General features: G+C 42.6%; 2 protein-coding genes and 2 long non-coding RNA genes across 6 annotated transcripts; 1 reads left to right on the top strand and 3 right to left on the bottom strand.

Moving 5' to 3' along the window:
- Positions 1–831: 831 nt before the first annotated feature.
- Positions 832–4871, bottom strand: LOC103723101 (small nuclear ribonucleoprotein SmD3b-like). Its single transcript, XM_039115376.3, has 5 exons — positions 4577–4871; positions 3576–3628; positions 3436–3502; positions 3296–3352; positions 832–1239 (listed from the first exon to the last, which is right to left on the bottom strand). Exons 1-5 carry the CDS (start codon positions 4733–4735, stop codon positions 1174–1176), a joined length of 402 nt encoding a protein of 133 aa, XP_038971304.1. The 5' UTR covers positions 4736–4871; the 3' UTR covers positions 832–1173.
- A 1631-nt stretch (positions 4872–6502) lies between these two features.
- On the bottom strand, positions 6503–12781 carry LOC113461847 (uncharacterized). Of its 3 annotated transcripts, XR_016396689.1 has the most exons (9): positions 12608–12781; positions 12207–12523; positions 10956–11306; positions 10528–10576; positions 7835–7912; positions 7675–7755; positions 7240–7471; positions 6994–7111; positions 6503–6901 (listed from the first exon to the last, which is right to left on the bottom strand). It is a non-coding gene; the product is annotated as an uncharacterized LOC113461847 (long non-coding RNA). The 3 variants fall into 3 exon arrangements; XR_016396688.1 differs by having other exon boundaries at positions 6503–7111; positions 7665–7755; XR_016396687.1 differs by having other exon boundaries at positions 6503–7111.
- Positions 8551–9166, bottom strand: LOC149752752 (uncharacterized). Its single transcript, XR_016396690.1, has 2 exons — positions 9031–9166; positions 8551–8657 (listed from the first exon to the last, which is right to left on the bottom strand). It is a non-coding gene; the product is annotated as an uncharacterized LOC149752752 (long non-coding RNA).
- A 2706-nt stretch (positions 12782–15487) lies between the features above and the next one.
- Positions 15488–18218, top strand: LOC103723086 (SEC1 family transport protein SLY1-like). Its single transcript, XM_008813900.6, has 2 exons — positions 15488–15949; positions 16029–18218. Exons 1-2 carry the CDS (start codon positions 15919–15921, stop codon positions 17855–17857), a joined length of 1860 nt encoding a protein of 619 aa, XP_008812122.4. The 5' UTR covers positions 15488–15918; the 3' UTR covers positions 17858–18218.
- The last annotated feature ends 1365 nt before the right edge of the window (positions 18219–19583 follow it).

Here is a 19583-nt window from a genome sequence, read left to right as displayed (position 1 = left end):
ACTGGTCAATCGGCCACCAGCCATTTCAGGAGAGGCAGCGGTAGGAGTCTGTAGCCTGTTTGAAAACTTCATTACTGCTAATTGCCAGCAAGACTGGCAGTGCCGAAAACAGAGTTGCGAACAAAAAGCCCAAGGCTCAGCCAAACAAACAGGCTCTGAGCTTGTTCATGAGCCGAGCTTGAACTTCAGCTCATAATCAGCCTGGCCTCGAATATCTTAGGTTTGCGAAAACGTTTAGAAGCTCGGTAAAGAGCTCGGTTCCACCAAGAGGAATGCCAAGTTTTGAATAATATACTGCCAAGCTCGGTTCTAGCTGGAGTACCCCTTCCATATAAAAAAAAAGCAGAGGTAGAAAGGTGTTGTTAAGGTTAGGAACAAGGATGGATGGTTGGGGACCTAGGGTGATAACTAGTTTGGAAATGCCATCTCATGCAAACTTTCATTTTTATATAACACCACCTGTACTAGAACAGCATGCCCCACCGTAAAAATGCACAAAGATCCGCACCGACAATGGATGATCCTTAGATGCAAAATTTTTTGATAATTGGGGAGCTTAAGACAAACCAGTACCTAGTCTCAGCTGAATGGGTTCAGCTTGATTGGACATTTCCAATCGTTTGCCTCATCAAGAGAAGCCCCGACCAAATTGCTTTCTTCTTTTTTTTTTTTTTTTACTCCCTAGGCTAACAAGTTCCTTAATATTTCCAAACGACTGGAAACCTGTCTCCACATTTATTATTTAGTCAAACTCACAAAGCCACCTAGTATTGTAGATACAGATCGATGAGACATGAATCACATGATTTATCTGCCCTGCATCGACAACTCTTAGAAATAACAAATATCAACTTGCACATAGTTGTGATAAAACACTGCATGTACACCTTCCACACTCATTTAGGAACAACATCGCATCAATAAAATGTTTAGAGGTACTAGAAGCAGTGAAGGAAAAATGCAAAGGCCATAATAACAAGAAGAGGCTTCCAGGAAAGGTCATTAGATGTCGCATGAGGATTAAACTGGTAACAGAAAAATGTCTTCCTTGCATCCATTAAACAATCCGTTGTTTACATCCCCTTTCTACCAGAGAAAGATTCAAAAAAGGATCAATACGATTTTCTGTGATGGCAAGATCCGAGCGACGTGTGAAGTGCTAGAAGGTGACGACTACCTTCTTACTGGAGGCACACCACCCCTACCAGCAGCAGCACCAACACGACCAGCAGCTTGAGCCTACAACATGAGAGAACATCAAAATAAACAAACAAACAAGCAAGCAAGCAAACAAACAACAAACAAGTAAATAAACAAATAAAGATGATGATGTGTTTCAGCCTGAAGCACTATGCAGATGGTGATACTAAATGGAGACTGGATACTAAATGACAAGTCATTGAGATTCATCTGTATTATTACCCTCGTTGGACAACTTAACCTTCTCATTTTTTGAGTCAGGAAAGTTTTACGGTGTTACTTTTTTTTGGTAGAAGTCACTGTTTTAGTTCATAAGATTAGGAGGAAGTGCATTATGATAGCTAACAAACTCTAGTTTCATTATTTTTAGTGCGCCTATCCTCTCGAGAGTTTGAGGGGATCTGAAAAAGGGAAACTCAATCCACATGATAAAAAGTACCCTTTCCCCCCTAGAAACACAAAAGGACTAATTCTCATCAGAATTAGGGACCGTACGCCTGAGGGGGTTTGCCCTCGTTGCATTGAGTATTCAGGTCACCTTGGTGAGTGCACAAGTCCATGTCCTGGAGCATAGGGCATTAGGGGTAGAGTACAAGAAGACCAATCAACGCTATTATGCTAACTTAAACTGAGTCCATTTTGTGGGGATGGGTGGAGATACCCTTTCCCCCCTAGAAACACAAAAGGACTAATTCTCATCAGAATTAGGGACTGTACGCCTGAGGGGATTTGCCCTCGTTGCATTGAGTATTCAGGTCACCTTGGTGAGTGCACAAGTCCATGTCCTGGAGCATAGGGCATTAGGGATAGAGTACAAGAAGACCAATCAACGCTATTATGCTAACTTAAACTGAGTCCATTTTGTGGGGATGGGTGGAGATAATAACGTAGTTTTCTCACTAGTCATTCCCAAGATATTTGGTGTATTGGCAAGAGTGCTTGTGGAATTGTTGAGAAACGCTCTAGCTCTGCCCTGAACTACAGATTGGGGTTTCATTTCTTAAGCAAATAGGGGAAGGCTGCCTTGAAAGCTCATCTGAAGATGACATCATGCCTAGATGTTACCTATTAATTTGATATTTTCAAATCAATTTAATACCTCTGAATAAAGTGTACCATATTACTACCAATGAAAGACGTGGAGTTCTTATCATGCCATTTCAAATATTTTTATTCTTTTGTTAACTATAGGAAGATTAGCTTATGGCTACTTTCAACTCACCTGACCTCCCCTCCTTGTGGAAGATACAGACATTTCCCTTTTTACAAAGCCCTTGCAATGGTTAGGGCATTATCATATTCCCACTGCTCGTGGAAACTGAAATTAAGGACAACTATCTACCTATAAGGAGAAAATTTGAATGCATTATGATATCACATCAAGCCATAACCAATGAGAAAGCCCATATTTTAGGTGATATTAATTGGCTTCTATCTGGTCTTGTTCGGGTACTTAATTTCACTAGTTTATAAAAATGACATGTATATAAAAGTTTAGCTAATATAAGGGACAAGTCATCATGATAACCAGAATGATTATCTTAAATCCCAACTCTAAGGACAACAATTATTAAACACAGTGGAGATGTATGGCCTTTTCAAACTCCTATGACTATAATAAACTATTTGGACACAAGAAATATGAATTCTAAGATAACTAAAATTCTCGAATAAGTAATTGAATAAAATGCTGTATCCATGAGTTTCTTATCTTGTTTAGTTTTTGACCAATTAATTTCAGGTTAATCTTAGTTGTTTTTCATGGTGATAACAACGTATTACTGAGCCCATCTAAGATAAGAATAACACATGAGAAGGCAGGGATAACCAGCTTGCTGGAAGAGGAAGACCTTCACAAGATAAATGAATGTTAGCAAAGAACATGAAAGGATGACAGAAGAACACAACAAAACTTAGTGGCTCTTCTAAAAAAAAATAAGCACCATGGACAACAATGATAATAGTAAGCTCAAACTAATAAGAACCTATAAGACAAGAAAAAAATATTTCATTTTAAACTTGACTTGACAGATAAATAAACAGTTTGCAGAATATTATAACAAAAGTCAGGGATTGTTAAAAAAGTATAACTCACCCTAGCACGCATAGCAACTGCACGGCCACGTCCAACTCCAAGAGCTGAGCCTTTGCCCTTGATGAAGCAACAAATACGTTAAAATATGAGGAAAATGCTTACTCTATCAAAATAAGATAAGAAAAAGAAGTATTCCATACTCTGATTCTTGCATCCAAACGTTTGAACATTGGGGCATTTTTCAGCATATCAGGAATGACCATAAACCTGTAATAAAAATCATTCAGATGTTGATCTAACCAAACTAACAAATTCAAAATTTAGGGCATGATGAGCTTACCTTACTTTGCTGCCTCTGATGAAAACATGCTCAAGTTGTGATACTTTTCCATCCTATTAAGAAGAAAAATGCAATGCATGTCAAACCATCCATCAATATAATTCATCCTAACACAGACAAATACATGGTCTTTACAAGAAGCGCAACCGTTAGCTTCAACAAAAATAGGTCAAGAAGCTTGGAGGTTAAACCTGGAGAGCAGTACCACATGGTGGAGGCTGTGGCTTTTCTCAATACTTCTGCTTGTGAACATACAACAGTTGAAAGTAGCCTATTGTTATATCTTTTGGCAATATCATGCATCTTTCTTTGTAAGCATGTACTAAATCACGGGTTAAACAACAATTCAAGAGTAACCCCTTGTTGATACAAGTAGATTATTTAATTTCTTGGATTTCACCTTCAAGCCATGGCTTATTTCTAGATGGAAAAAACTTTATTGGGCTGACAAAAAAATATTTTGATCAATAATTAAGGGCATGTCTATGATGCAATAAGGTGATGGGGTATACAGTGGGCACAATATCTAGGTTCATTTGAGGATTAGTTATTTGCACCTTGAGGTTTATTTTAAACTCTTTTGAGCCATTTGGGTGGAGTTCTATGGTTCTAAACGCTATGCACAGCATTTACAACGAGGTATATGGAAGGAAATCAGGTTCGACAACATTGGCCTTCTTCTAAAAAGTATATGCTTTAGCAGTGAGAATGCGGATAGCTGGAAATCTAACTCAGCACTCGGGAAATTGCTGCCATTCCTCAACCTTGACTTAGTTGATATGCCTAACACCTTCTTTCCTATCAAATTAGATGTGCATCTAGGGTTTCCACAGTCGAATCAAAAAATTTAAGAAAAAACGCGCGGAATTGATTGCGATATAAAACGGACGAAAAGAAAACGAGCGAGACGACTTCTAATCTTATGAAAAAGAGGGGAACGTTAAACCCAGCCCTCAAGAAACCCTAAGTCGAATCCAAGAGAGAGAGAGAGAGAGTTTTACCTTGGCGGTGTAGGTGATGTTCTCAAGCTGGCAGTTCCAGTTGTCCTCGCACTCGACCATGCTCCCACGGTAGAGCTCGCCGCTCTTGAGCTCCACCGTCACCACATGCCCCGCCGCCTCGTGCAGCAGCTTCACCGGTATCCCCAGGCTCCGACTCATCTCCTTCTTGTACTCTCTCGCTCTGGCTTTCTCTACTGCTGCTGCTGCTGCTGCCAAAACCCACCGTCAGACTTTTCTAAACCCTAGAAGGTCCGTAGAGGATTTTGGAATAATAAGGAATAATAAAACGCAGGTCGGGAAGTGAGTTTGGACTGGATCTGTGGAGTCACAAACAGGTTCACTCGACTCCCGTAGGTCCATTTGCGTCTTGCTACAATATTTTCGGCAAATCACCTGCTTTGGGCTCACTTTTTTTTTTTTTTTTTTAATTTTTCGGTACATCGACTGCTCGTACTAATTTCACTGTCCTATAAGTAGAGAAATAGATACATGACGAGTCCAAAGAACTTCCTAAAGTGGTGAGCAGCAAAGGAGGCGACCCAATCCGCAATCGGACTCGCTTTTATGATTTTGTTTATTATTCAACACATGTTAATATTGTACCAAAAAAAAAACACGCGATCAATTGGGTGACTCATTTTTTGATTTCATTGATTTGTACAATCTAGCACTTCACAATCTATTTAGACTATGTTAACTATAGTTCCCAATGTATAAGAGGGGGAATGCTTCAGCTCACTGGTTCTGAGGGCAAAATATAGAATAAATAAATCAATTACTAAAGACAGAGATCTCAGGTTGAGGTTCAAGTTCCTGTTTCAACTTTTAGTGTTGCACCATGGAGACTGTGGACACTGCCCTAGAGTTCAGGAAACGATAGTCTGCCAGTTCATCATGGTTAAGCTATACCAAGAGTTTGATCGGTACTAGTTTGGACTTGGATGCACAGCAGCTTGCAGAGATGGTTGCTCATATGACTTGGTTGACTAGATCATGAAGACGCCTTTGGATTTTACTGATGGACTACAGAAGCAATCTCATTAATGCAATGTCTGCCCATTGCTTTCAATCTACACTCATTGCAGTTCTCTGATGCATCTTCACTTACTAGCAACTAAAGACCCTGCATGATTGCCTCCAGTTGAGCCTATTCTTGAACAAGTGAGAGATTTCTTTGGCAGGGAGGACATTATCAGGTGATTCACTAGATGGAAATTAAGGAGACTTCCACCATGATCACCAGCTTGTCACAGCATCATAGGTAGATCGGAATTTTTTTAACCAACTAGTGCAGAACTTGGCACAGAGCAACCGAAGTGCATGAGCTTAACTCCATCCTGCTGTAACAAGTCATGTCAGACTGATTCAAATAGGAAATTTAAATTAAATTTAAAAAGAATCATCAATTGAGTGACCAGTCCAGAGGCTATCAGCAACCGCCATTACCCAATCATCAATTTAAAGTACCACAACAGTTTAAAATCTGTATGAGTTTGAATGCCATATGTCCGTTTATCTGCATTCACACTGACAAACTTTTTGATCTAATTCAGCTAATTCATCCATCTACCCAAAATAGTCCTGCTTCACAAGTCTGACCTCAAGATCAAGAATTTTGCAGTGAAACCAGCAAACTCCAGTGCTCACCTATACTTGGGTGCTGCTCTCTAAATTTATTCATTTATTGCAAGTTACCTCCGTTTTACGAGCTTTGAACCAGTCCGATGAAGCTTGCCCTGAAAGATTCATTAGTTAATGGTGCAGCAACTGCAGAGTTCACAATCCAGCATCACGGATATTCCAAACCAAAGTCTTGTTTCTTTCTTTTTCAGAGAACAGGGGAGGACGGATCATGGCATGCACTGCTTTCTACATGAATTGTCATTGTCTGTGATATCAAAAAACCAAATAATAAAATGTAACAAGTGAAACAAAACACATTCATTGCATGAATAATCACAGACCATGGTAATACAAAAGTAACTTCGCAGACATTCCATGCTCCCTACATCTCGGCACCCGTAGATATGTGTCAAAAGTAAAACAACAAAAAGGAACCAAAAAAGAAAAACGAAAATACCGAACATAGTTTCTCCACTTTAATAGTGAGCAAAACCCTGGGAAATAGCAAAAAAAGTAGAACTGCATCAATGATTATATATGTTTTCAATCTTATTCTACAAAATATCTAACAAAAACAGTCAAACAGAAATCCAATGCAGATTAACATGTGGATAGACGTTGCCAGACACAAAGGAAATCTGTAAAAAACTTATCTCCATTATGTTGGTTTCCAGATACTCTACATTTGGATGGCCGCAACTTCTGCAAATAGTTAACCCTCTCTGTTACCAAGCAGATATGGCCAATCACTAGTGCACAGAAATTTCCGACGCAAGTGGTGGAAGAAATGCTACCATTCACGTATCAAGCAACCAGAAGAGAAACCAGAGTGATGTGGCCGCTGTTCTAAAATAGCGCAGGTGCTTCTATCGTTGTATGAAGGACTTGCTACTTAGATGTTTAAAGACATCACTGCACATTGTTCAAAATCAGTTTAAAATATATGAGCAAGGGAAAAGGAGAATTATCCTCCCAACTAGTTTGCAAATGTCAATCACGAATATTTTGCATACAGGGAACCTTGGAAATCATCTAAGTACCAGAAGGCTATTGTAAATGAGATACTCGGAAAATTACGCCCAATGATCAAGTTGCTTTAGGTATCCCAAGAAATGCATTCTGGAAGTTGTTGTTGTTGCACAGGACAAAAGGATTTCCAAAATTGAATGCTCCAATCAGCATGAGTCTAGGAACATAAGGATTTCTATCCATCCTGTTTTGCACTATTGACTGAGTTAATTTCTTCTTATTTATACAAGGCAAGAATAGTACCTGGCCAAAAAAATGTGCACTGACAATATCATTGGTATGTTTAATGGAGATATAGGGGAAAGTACAGCTCAGGGTTAAGCAATATGTAGCATAAATATATTATTTTTCTGCCACTCTGAATTATCAGATCGTTATAACTTTAAGATCAAAACAATACCTGAAGCAAGAATGAAAAGTGCAGTAGGAATCCTACCGGATCTTACCCTTCAAGAGTTTGGGTCCTCATGTGAGTGCTTTAAGTCCATTTGAACTTGGTGAATTGTCCATTGCATGCCTTCCATTTCCTGCAGTTCAATTGTTATAGTCAGAAGAGACAACCAAAGCTGATTTGATTAACAATAAACTTTGCAAAGATAAGGTTACCTTCACAATATGATGATACTGTCCTGCGATCGTATCAAAATGTGGATCAACACCTTGCTACTCCCGTAAATGTGTAACCTGACAAAAGACAGAAACATGTATTGGTTTCAAAACAAAGGTGGGAATTATAAACATCCTATGCTTTGTGCTTAGTTGCATAAGTAGGAAGTAAACTGAACTTGAGAACAGTAGAGAGAAAGCAGCAGAATCAGATCTAGGAAGCAATCCATATTTACCATGTGGCCCTCATTGTACATTCAGCCATTAGCAAAAATTACAAAAGAAATGAATTAAAAGAAAACAGATGATGGTCATTCAATTACCACATAAGAAAGGGAAAAGACAGCATGGGTAGAAAGCAATCAAAGGTAAAGCTCACATCACTCAACAAGCAACTATACTCTTTGCTCGGCTCCACAACAACAAACTGAAATGATACTGAACGTACAATGCCTCAACTCACTTTGAGGCTCCGTCGGTGACTTTCTAATCACAGGTTTCATTTGAAGACCCCAATGCCATTTTTTTTCACACCATTCAGATTGCGTCATTCAATTACCACATAAGCAAGGGAAAAGACTCAGCATGGGTAGTGTTGTGGGATGGGGTTCCCAGTTTAGTCCCACATCGGATAATCAGCGGAAAGGTCTGTGCCTTAAATGGGGGGTGCAAACACCTCTTCTCACCGAGGGCTCCTCTACGGAGGTCCCTTGCATACCGAGGGCCCTTTTGCGGGACAAAACCGTGAGGGTAGGGGGCAACCTCCGCGGACCCCCGCGCCGTCAGGGCTCGGGACTGTCATTGGGCCACGGCCCTGGGCGACCTCCCGCAGACCCGAAGCGGCAATCCCAGAGCGGACAATACCTCGGGGAGGACGCGGATGCTTTCCCTGCTCGCCCGGTGTGCGGGCTGGTGTCGGAGTTCCGACCCCACATCAGATGGCGCTAGAAGGAGGGCCCCGGCCACGCACAGACCTTCCCGCTGGGGGGGCTGTGTTGTGGGATGGGGTTCCCAGTTTAGTCCCACATCGGGTAATCAGCGGAAAGGTCTGTGCCTTAAATGGGGGGTGCAAACACCTCTTCTCACCGAGGGCTCCTCTACGGAGGTCCCTTGCGTACCGAGGGCCCTTTTGCGGGACAAAACCGTGAGGGTAGGGGGCAACCTCTGCGGACCCCCGCGCCGTCAGGGCTCGGGACTGTCATTGGGCTACGGCCCTGGGCGACCTCCCGCAGACCCGAAGCGGCAATCCCAGAGCGGACAATACCTCGGGGAGGACGCGGATGCTTTCCCTGCTCGCCCGGTGTGCGGGCTGGTGTCGGGGTTCCGACCCCACATCAGGTAGAAAGCAATCAAAGGTAATGGTACGGTCAACAACAGTTGTGGCCGCTTTGGTTTATCATATATGATCAATTCAAAAATATTGAATACATTTTGAGCAATCTAGATGGCAAAGGTTGTTAGATGGCTTAAGAGAATTTTTATGAATAATGGCGCCACAAGGTAAATGAAATCATTTACTTTTTTTTTTTTTTTTGCTAAAGAAAAGGGGTAGGGGGGAGGAAGGGACAAGCCCACCCCCGCGTAGCAGCCCCACTGGGCCCCCGCCCCGCCAGGAGAATGTTCGATGCGGGCAGAAATGGCCGTGTGTTGGGCACCCCGATCGGTTTTACTCATACCCTCCCCACCCGTAGGCCCGGCTCAGCTACTCCTCTGAGCTCTGGCTCGAGTCCCACGTGTGAGTACATCACACCCGGCACCACCCCGGCTACTAGCGGTTCAAGAGCGGTCCTATACCACAAGTCCAAGCAGTGGCCAAAGTAGTGAGCTCCGGTCCATAATTTAATCGTCGCCGTAGCGATTTGAACTTGGGACCTTGTGGTTAGAATTGCTGCCCAGTACCACTAGGCTACCACCTTGGTGGCAAATCATTTACTTTCTCAAAGCAACTCTACTACTACTTTGGGTCACAACTAGGCCGGCTGCGTCAAAAAAGGATTTTTATGCATGACAACTCCATAACTTTCAAATGACTGTTGAATAAAAAGGGTGCCCATACCACACATGAAGTTAGTTCATGTTCCAGAGTCTTAACATAAATTTGAATCCTTTGGTTCTCACCAGTAGTTTCATCTACATGTCTCTTTACCGGACATTAAAGCTGCTTCCAGAACAACAAGCATAATACAATATTTTTACCTGACACTATCTTCTAGTACAATTATTAGACAATTTATACAGCATATTATAATCTCTTTTGCACCAACCCATGGTTTCTAGCACCTTGTGCTTGGCACTTCTGTGTTGATACCCTTGTACCTTTATAGTTCCTAAGGCATTTGTATCCAAAGCATTTAACATGAAATATGGACTGAGAGGTGATAATTAGTCACTAATCCACTTTCCTTTTACCTGTAATAGTATTGAAAATGTATTTGGCCTTGCATACTAACATTTTTATTCATTAATCAGAAAAGGAAATACTACTAGCACAACAAGAAACTTTTCAGTTTATTAAGGACTGTCATGTTTGGAAAATCAAATAAAATAAATACCATATGGAAACGAACTGGACAATCGACATGATGGGATTTTTAAAGCCATCAAAATAAACAATATAACATCGTATGCAAGACACTTGGCAGGTAAAGCAAGGCCAAAAAACCATAATATGGAACAGAGGGAAAAGAGTTCACCTTTCTGGAAGACGAGCACTTGTTATCTGACTAATGGAAGAGGAGTCTGCTGCACATATATGACAACTTATTCATCAGATTGATTAAACTAAGTGCTAGTAATTATACATTTTCCTGATATTATTCAGTTTATCGTTTACCTATTTCATACATTGCAAAGAGATCAGCTAATGTATCACACTTAGCTTCTAAGCGGGATTCAATTTCCCTAACAAGGGATCTTTGATATTATGTCATATCTTACAATGACAATATTACTTCTCAGACATGTTGGCTTGAGGTATGGATGAAGGTTGTGCTATGCTAAATATTAATTATTAACAGGGACTCCAGCATGAAAAAAGAACTAAGATATGTGTCTTTCCAGTTACACAAAATGCATTTATGTGAACATTAACTTCAGGACCATAAACTGCAGTGAAACGTACCACAGCCATGGCAGGTTGCTCTTGTTGGATTTGCCATAGATAAGCTGCTGGTACTCCAAGAAAATGATGTGGCACTCCACCAACTCCAGGTTCAACCATATCACTATTAGGTGGAGCAGCAACACCCAGCATACTGACACTGCTAGCTGCATAACTATTATTGAAACTGGTTAAATTCGAACTTGAGCTTGGTGTGATAATGGTAGTTGTACAGTTGAGAGAGCTCCTTGATGTCATGCTAGATTTTTCAGTCTCTTCCTCATGAATTTCCCCATCTTTAGAAAGAAGAGGAAGTCTCAATCCTTGAGCAGCCTCAGGAACAGCTAATCGATGCTCAAGAGATTCATAAACCTGAAACCATCAGATTATTTCAAATGCTTTATCTTGATCCAACCAAAATGCACCTACTCGTTAGACACTCAACTAAAGAGAGATATGATATTCTAACTATGATATATGGCAATATACAAAGTTGAAAAAACATTTTCCTTGATCTAGATGCTACCCATGATTCGATGTGATAAAAGGGGAAAGCCAGTTAGAGTCCATATCTATAGTCGATATCAATATCCAAGTCAATAAAACTCGTCAATTATTGGCAAAACAAGTTAGATGACCTTTCAGGATATTAATGTAAACCTCCATGTTATGCATTAACTACTTGCTTTGAAGCTGAATCGGAGATCTAAAAGTTTTGGCACGTATGTTTTGCTTTTTCAGTATGGATGTCGAGACATATCCCCGGATCCGGTAAGGAATTATTAAGGTGCTTCTGTTACTGCTTGGAGCATTTTGGTTTAGGACCTCTGGAAGTTTGAAAGTAACTAGTCTTTTTTTTTTTCTCGGATCAACACCAGTAGACAACAAAGTTCAAAGATTGATAAGCCATTACCCAAGCATTAGAATGATAGAGAGTGTGATGTACAAGTTCTGATGCAGGTAAATGAAATATTCTGACAAAAATTAGTTTGAACAAAATAATGCATCAGGCGTTTGCATATTCTTATTTTCCTTATTCTAATCATCAAAAGAAGCTTTGCACTTCCTAATTTTTCGATAAATTATTGAAATTTCACTTGCAGACAAGCATAAACTCCTTACTTTTAAAATCATTCACGAAATGGCATTCTATATCTAGTTGTAACAACACTTTCTGGGAGTTACAGATAAGATTGATGCCTAATTCTCCAAATATATATATATATATATATATATATATATATATATATTCATCAGAATGCAATATCAAACCTGGGGAAAAGTTTGATGCCTGATTCTCCCGCAAGTTTTTTTTTTTTTAAGGAAAATCGAGTGTGAGATCAAACTTGGGGAGAGCAATTCAAACCGAGCTGTGGGTAGAGACCCTGCAGATCTCTAACCCCCGCGAGGTTCGTCGCAGACACTGCCTGCTGGTATTCTTCTACCATTGCAATTGCCTCGCAATAAGCCGCCTCACTCATACCCAAACGAAATCCCATTACACCTGAATCTAAATCCACCGAAGGGGGAAGACTGCAGACTATGGCTTCCAAGTATCACGTCCCCTCTCTGGCCATCTCCTCCGTCGCCTACGATTCAAATCGAGAAGTGAATAAAAAAAAAGGGATGGAACCGAGATTTGGGAAGATGGATTGGATTCGAGTAGGGATTACGAGATGAAGGTCCGCATGGGCGGATTTGGAGACGTAGGAGCCATAGGGAGTGAGGCAATGGCATTCGAGCTGGTCGATGAGATGGGTGAGTCGGACGGCAGGGTTTGGGTCTGGGCAATCTTCGCCATTGGTCGCCGCCGGCGGAGGCGAGGCGGGAGAGGGAAAGAAAAGAAGGGACTGGGGAGTGTGGTGGGAATTTCCGTTTAAAATTGGAGATCGGTAAAACTTCTGGCCCGAACCTTCGTTTCTTCCCTGTTTCCAACTTACCGGTCACCGGTTTGCTCAACTTACGCTGACCACGGGATACCGTACACTTTTTTTTCCCTAAACCGTATGTGTCTATATATATATATATATATATATATATATATATATAAATAAGGATCGCGTGGCCTCATAGCTATTAGAACTCTAGGCACCACAGTATTATGCAACAAATGATGCAACTCAATTAACGATCCTATTCATCTCGCGATACACATATGCGACCTAGGAGGTCACGCAGTCCCTCAATAGCTTGCAGATGTTCTATAACAGTAGGTGCTCATTGCCAGAACTAGCATGGTTCTGAATCCACCGATCAGCATCATCAATATTGTATATCTCTCGATAGCCAGTATCAGAAGATAAACTGCTATCAGATAATGCACACTATGTATAGCTATCGATCATGATCATCAAGGACTGTATACATGGAACCATTAATTGGCCAAATGGAAATTGAGCGGAAAAAATGTCCTGAAAATATTCTTAATACTAAATCAGTTTGATTATTTGACTGGTTAAATGTGTCAAGTCTGAACGAAATTCTTTTTCAAAACAAATTTGTTTAGCCATTTGGACTAGCATGATGATGCATGTCTCCAGAGTCATTAGATCATTTTTGTTTCATTTTAACCCTAATCCAGCCAATTGTACCTACGTAGTAGCATGAAAAGTTATCGTTAAGAAAGAAAATACCATGCAAAAACAAATGAGACTAAATTATTTGTTTGTGGAAAGAAAAGCAAAGACTAAAATGGTTATATCAGTTGCTGGCTCAGATTAGATGAGCTTCAATTCCTAACCATCTATCCAGTGAATCTTCAGGCAAGTAGATTGCACCCGATACAATCACCAGAAAAAAAACTAAGGTTAGCCATGGGTTGAACACCGGCAATCTTGATATACTAAACCAATTGCTATTTCTGCTCAGGTTATCCTCCAAAAGAATGTATCTAGAATGAAGTAGTTAGATGGCATAGTTTAAGCCACTATTTTCTTTTGATACAAAAAGGAACGGAAGCCCCCTAGAGCCTCTCAAATAAAGACATTCATGGGCATCAAAACAACAATATATCAAGTCAGAAGGGAAATTAGCGGACCACAATTGAGAAGTAGGAAGAGAGCAGCCAAAATATTCGATAACATTCCAGAATTGAGGACGTCTTTGATGCAGATCTTTGGATCAAATGCCAGCCTGACTCTCATGGGATAACCATCCATTGTCCGTGAGAATGAAGAGGCATTGGCTATGTAAGTGGTGAAACTTTATAAAATTTGAGGTATCCATATGAAGTTGGCAAAATCATGCGGTCTTAATGAAGTCTGCAGCGCCACTGGCGACTTCATTTCTTAGAGAATCGGCAAACGTTGCCAGATTTTTTATAGATACCTCAATTTTTAACAAAATTACTCCATTTAGTTTTCTTCTTTGGCCCGAGGGAAGTGAACCGAAAGGAGTGCTTCAGCCTGAGAGGATCCGGTCTCTTCCGGTGCCAGGCTATGGGGGGCCTGATGTTAGGGTTTGGGGCACTTCCTGCCGATCCAGGGTCCGATTGGGAGATCTCGCCGGTGTTATCCAGCAGGAGCATGAGCCAGGGCCGGACTACACTTGGATCTGGAGGTCAGGGCTCCACCCGAGGGCTGCGCTCTTCCTATGGAAGGTGGCGTGGGACCGTCTCCCGACGAGAGCAGCGCTGAGTAGGCGAGGATGTGAGATCTCTGCGGAGTGCGGGACATGCAGTGTGGAGGAGTCGGTCGACCACGTGCTTTTCCAGTGTACGTGGGCGAGGTCGGCATGGCAGTGGGCAGGGTTCCCGCAGGAGGTCTGGCATGGGAGGCCTCAGTTTTTACAGACGATGCAGCAGTGGTTGGTCCGCCCCCGGACATGTCAGGAGGCTATTCGAGCGACTTGCACAGCACATCAGATCTGGCTGGCGAGGAACGCTCGTACCCTCGGTGAGCGCAGGGTGTCACCGAGGTTCGTGGTGGAGCTAGCGCGCGTACAGGCACTGGAGATCAGATCCTCTTCAGATGGACCTCTGATAGCTCGGGACACCTGGGGTTCTCTTTCTGCTTCGGCAGCTTCTCAGATGGTGTTCTTCACCTGGGAACCCCCACCCTCGAGTTTCCTCAAGGTCAATTTCGATGGATCGGTTTTGGATGGAGGCGCGCGAGGTGGTGCGGGCTTTGTGATACGGGACCCGCACTCCAGAGTCGTGGCAGCAGGGGGCTGTCAGCTGTTCGGCATGTCGGTCCCCGGGGCAGAGTTACGAGCTGCCTGGGCCGGTCTTCGATATGCGAGGCAGGCTTTGCAGGCTGGCTCGATTGTGTTGGAGGGCGACTCAGCCACAGTCATCAGTTGGATTCAGAAGGGGCTGAGGGGTGAGGGCTCAGACCACCCCTTGGTTCGGGACATAGGGATGATGTGTGGGGTTGGGGTGGCCATTCAGGCCAAGCATGTATTTCGAGAAGCCAATGGGGCAGCCGACTGGTGGCTGCCTTCGCGGCTCATCACTCATGATACACCCTGTGGCCTGTGGGTGGGGGAGGGGGAGCTGCCTCTGGCTCTCCGTGAGTTAGTATTTTTTGACTTTATTGGGTGTATTCGTACACGTCTTGTATGAAGACCCGCTTTAGCAAAAAAAAAAAAAAAAAAAAAAAAAAAAAAAAAAAAAAAAAAAAGAAAGAAGAAGAAGAAGAAGAAGAAGAAGAAGAAGAAGAAAAAGAGGAGTGCTTCAGCTAAACCTTACGAGCGTATTTATAGAGCTACATGGCTATAGGTAGGGATCCCAGCCTCCTAGTACTGCGATCCATGTTTTTTTTTCTCCCCTCATGTGCATCGCACGTGACCACACTAGTTTCCATCAGTTGAAGTCGCCACCGGCGGTGCCTTTCACCACTCCGCGTCGCTTCCGTCTCTTCTCCACCTCCGACTTCCAGATCCAAATCCAAGGCCTAACCCTGACCCTAGAATCCTCCCTCCTGGATAAGGATTTCCTAAAACCCTAACCCTAGAAGGAACGACATCCTAGGGAATTCACCCATCCATGGCGCTCAATCTCCGGCAGAAGCAAATGAGTAAGTCCCCTCCTCTTCCCGATCTTGATCTGCTCCCCCCTCTGCTCTATCCCCCAATTCTGATCCATTCCCCCGGCAGGCCTCATTGTCCGGATGCTGAATCTGAACCAGCCTTCGAACCCTGGCGGCGGGATCTCCTCCGCTACCGCCGTCGACTCCGAGGAGGTCTACAAGATCCTGATAATGGACGCCTTCTGCCTCGGAATCCTCTCCCCCTTGATCCATGTTAATGACCTCCGTAAGCACGGCATCACCCTCTTCTTCCCCATCGACAAGAACCGCCAGAGCGTCCCCGACGTCCCCGCCATCTACTTCGTCCGCCCCACGCCGGAAAACGTCGAGCGGATAGCCGCCGACGCGGACCGCGGACTCTACGAGTCCTTCCACCTCAACTTCTCCTCTTCCCTCCCCCGCCCCCTCCTCGAGACCCTCGCCTTCAAGACCCTCGAGAAGGACGCCGTCCACCGGATCTCCAAGATCTATGATCAATACCTCGAGTTCGTTACCCTGGAGGACTCCCTCTTCTCGCTGGCCCAGCCTAAGGCCTACGTCCAGATCAACGACCCCTCGGCCGGGGACCGCGAGATCGAGGAGATCGTGGAGAAGATCGTCGGTCGCTTGTTCTGTGTCCTCTCTACCTTCAGGGTTGTGCCGGTAATCCGGTGTGCCCGCGGCGGCCCGGCGGAGATGGTTGCGTCAGCTCTGGATTCACGCATCCGGGACCATTTGTTGATAAAAAACAATCTTTTCTTGGAAAGTGGTGTTCTTGCGAGCTCCTTCCAGCGCCCGATCCTCTGCATATTTGATCGGAATTTTGAGCTCGCAGTTGGGATCCAGCATGACTGGAGCTACCGGCCACTGGTCCATGACGTGCTCGGGATGAAGCTGAACAGAGTGACCATGCCTGCAGAGAAGGCTGCTGCCAAATCTTATGAATTGGACGACTCCGATTCGTTCTGGGCTTCCAACAGTTGGTCTCCCTTTCATAAGGTTGCGGAAGAAATCGAGACCCAGCTGAGCAAGTACAAGCAGGATGTTGATGAGGTGAACAAGCGGACTGGTGGCAAGGACGGGGTTGAGTTTGAGGGCACCGATCTGATTGGGAACACAAAGCATCTGATGAATGCTGTGAACTCGCTTCCGGAGCTCACCGAGCGTAAGAAGATGATCGACAAGCATACCAACATTGCCACCTTGCTGTTGGGCGAGATCAAGGAGAGGTCTTTGGATGGTTACTGCGATCTTGAGAATGACATGCTGACAAAAGGAAGTGTAGATAAGAGTCAATTGCTTAGTCTGCTCAGAGGGAAGGGCACAAAGGCGGATAAGATTCGGCTTGCGATAACATACCTTCTTTCTCTGGAGACGACACTGCAATCTGAAGTAGAGTCGATAGAAGCAGCATTGAGGGAATCTGATGTGGATACTTGTGCCTTTCAGTATGTGAAGAAGATAAAGTCTTTGAACGCATCATTGGCAGCTTCAGCAAGCTCAACGAGCAGGAGCAACATTGTGGACTGGGCTGAGAAGCTTTATGGGCAGTCCATCAGTGCCGTGACTGCAGGTATGAAAAATCTTTTATCTGGTGGGAGACAACTGGCACTAACAAGGACGGTGGAAGCATTGATGGAAGGGAAGCCGAACCCAGAGGTGGATTCTTACCTTGTGTTTGATCCACGAGCCCCTAGGTCAGGATCTGGGGCACAATTGAAGGGACCATTCAAAGAAGCAATTGTCTTCATGATAGGTGGTGGGAACTTTGTTGAGTATAGGAGTTTGATGGAGCTGGCACAACGTTCACAGCCAGTCAAGCATGTCGTATACGGTACCACGGAGGTTCTTAATGGGGCGGAGTTTGTCGAGCAGCTCACAGAGTTGGGGCAGAAGATGGGTCTAGGAAGCAGTTGAATGGGTCCATCCCAGTAAGGAGTTAAGTTTTCCATCATGTGCTGTTTCTGGTTGATAGTTGTGGCAGATGACTAGCAGTCGGACTTAAGGAGCTAATAGAGAGTTGACTGTGGCAATCTTAGATGAAAACAGAAATGCAATGGCATTCTTTCCGACATGAAAACTGCCATCTGTATTCAAGTGAGTCATATGTCGGTGACCTTATACCTTTTCTGTTTTATTTTCATTTTTTGGATTGAAAAAAATGCCATTCAGCCTAGTTTTGATGCTGTTTATATGTTAAATTCGCCATATGTTGACCAACAGAAATGAGTTGAAACATATCCTGTTATCAAGATTAGGATGAACGATGCTTTTGTGTTTATGTGCTTTTAAGTTTTGGTAACTAAGTTCAAGCATATGCATATAAGAAGGGTGAAAGTACCTTACGTAAACAGGACATCTTTTTAATATGCATGCATGCACATCTATATTTGTCTGGTTGTATGTATGTGCCATGTATGGATGCGCGTATGCTTGTCTTTGTTACTTTACCTTTGTTTTGCAATTGATGGTGTAATGAAATGCTTCTAATACTACTGCTTTATTATCGAATGTTTTTTATACTTAATAAAGTTTTAAGCAATTTTATGGCCATCTCTGTTATCCATTTGAGAAGTGAAGCAAGCACATGGGCATCATATGCTTGTGAAGGAGATGGCAACATGATTAGGTCGAAATGAATGCTTAATAAAACTATGGAGGCAGTCAGTTCTTGTGAAATGTCGAGGTATGTGTTTTGAAAGGACCAGCTGATGAAAATCTTGTTTTTGATGGTCTAACCATGTTTCCCCTAGATCACACAATTTTTGCAAGGGTTCCTATTTTAAATTTGGATAACTAAAAGAAAAGAAGCCAAAGAGGTGTTGAACTGAGTTTGCAAGAAGGGGTTTTTGGTGACAGTTCTCATTTTCATGGACTAGAAATTGGAAGTACATGTGGTGTCTAAAGTGGATGAAAATGGGCATGTTGTTTGTGCTGGCATTTTACCATGTTACGTATTTATGATGCAATTCCTTTCGTAGCTTATTGAGTAGAACTTTATGTCCAATAAATACATTAAATTGTTATTTGTGCGTCCCGTCAAACAGAGAGCCTGAGGTCTTTAAAGGTTGATGCTCTGGTTAGCTCAATGTGTGTACATATAGATGAACCAACTTACAGGTTTATCTTGGCTGAGATGGAAAGCCGTAAAAGTTAAGAACAAGAAAGATATGCTAGTCTTTGGCCAATATATAATGATGGAGATATTGACCAATTATATTGAAAAACAAGATAAACTATGATATTTTATAAAGCATTGATTTTAATCTTTTACACTAGAAAACATGTTTAAGATAGTAAACTAAAGATTAATAGTTGCAGCTGGTACATTGATAGTGGATCAGCCGATATGTTGGAATATACTGGTTTAGATTGCCTGAGGGAACAAGGTTATCAGTGAGGCTGTGGTTGGTCTTCATGAGTTTCAGAAACTAAACTAGATTTAAATCTACTGGTAATCCTGAAGTCAAGTTTTGGGGGTCAATTTTGGCTTGATTCTAGTTACAGATCAGTTTCAATTGAAGCTTCAAAAATCATTCTTGGTCAAGATTTCAGCTGAGATGAAAACCATGCAATAGCTAGTGTGGAATTGCCTTGCTTCTCACATTTATCTTTTTGATTCCGCATACTCTAAATGATTCAA

This window comes from Phoenix dactylifera, chromosome 10 (genome assembly GCF_051530095.1).
Source record: "Phoenix dactylifera cultivar Ajwa chromosome 10, Ajwa_hap1_PhDact_Kaust_v1.1, whole genome shotgun sequence".
Lineage (NCBI taxonomy): Eukaryota > Viridiplantae > Streptophyta > Magnoliopsida > Arecales > Arecaceae > Phoenix > Phoenix dactylifera.
This window is presented reverse-complemented; position numbering and strand designations above follow the sequence as displayed.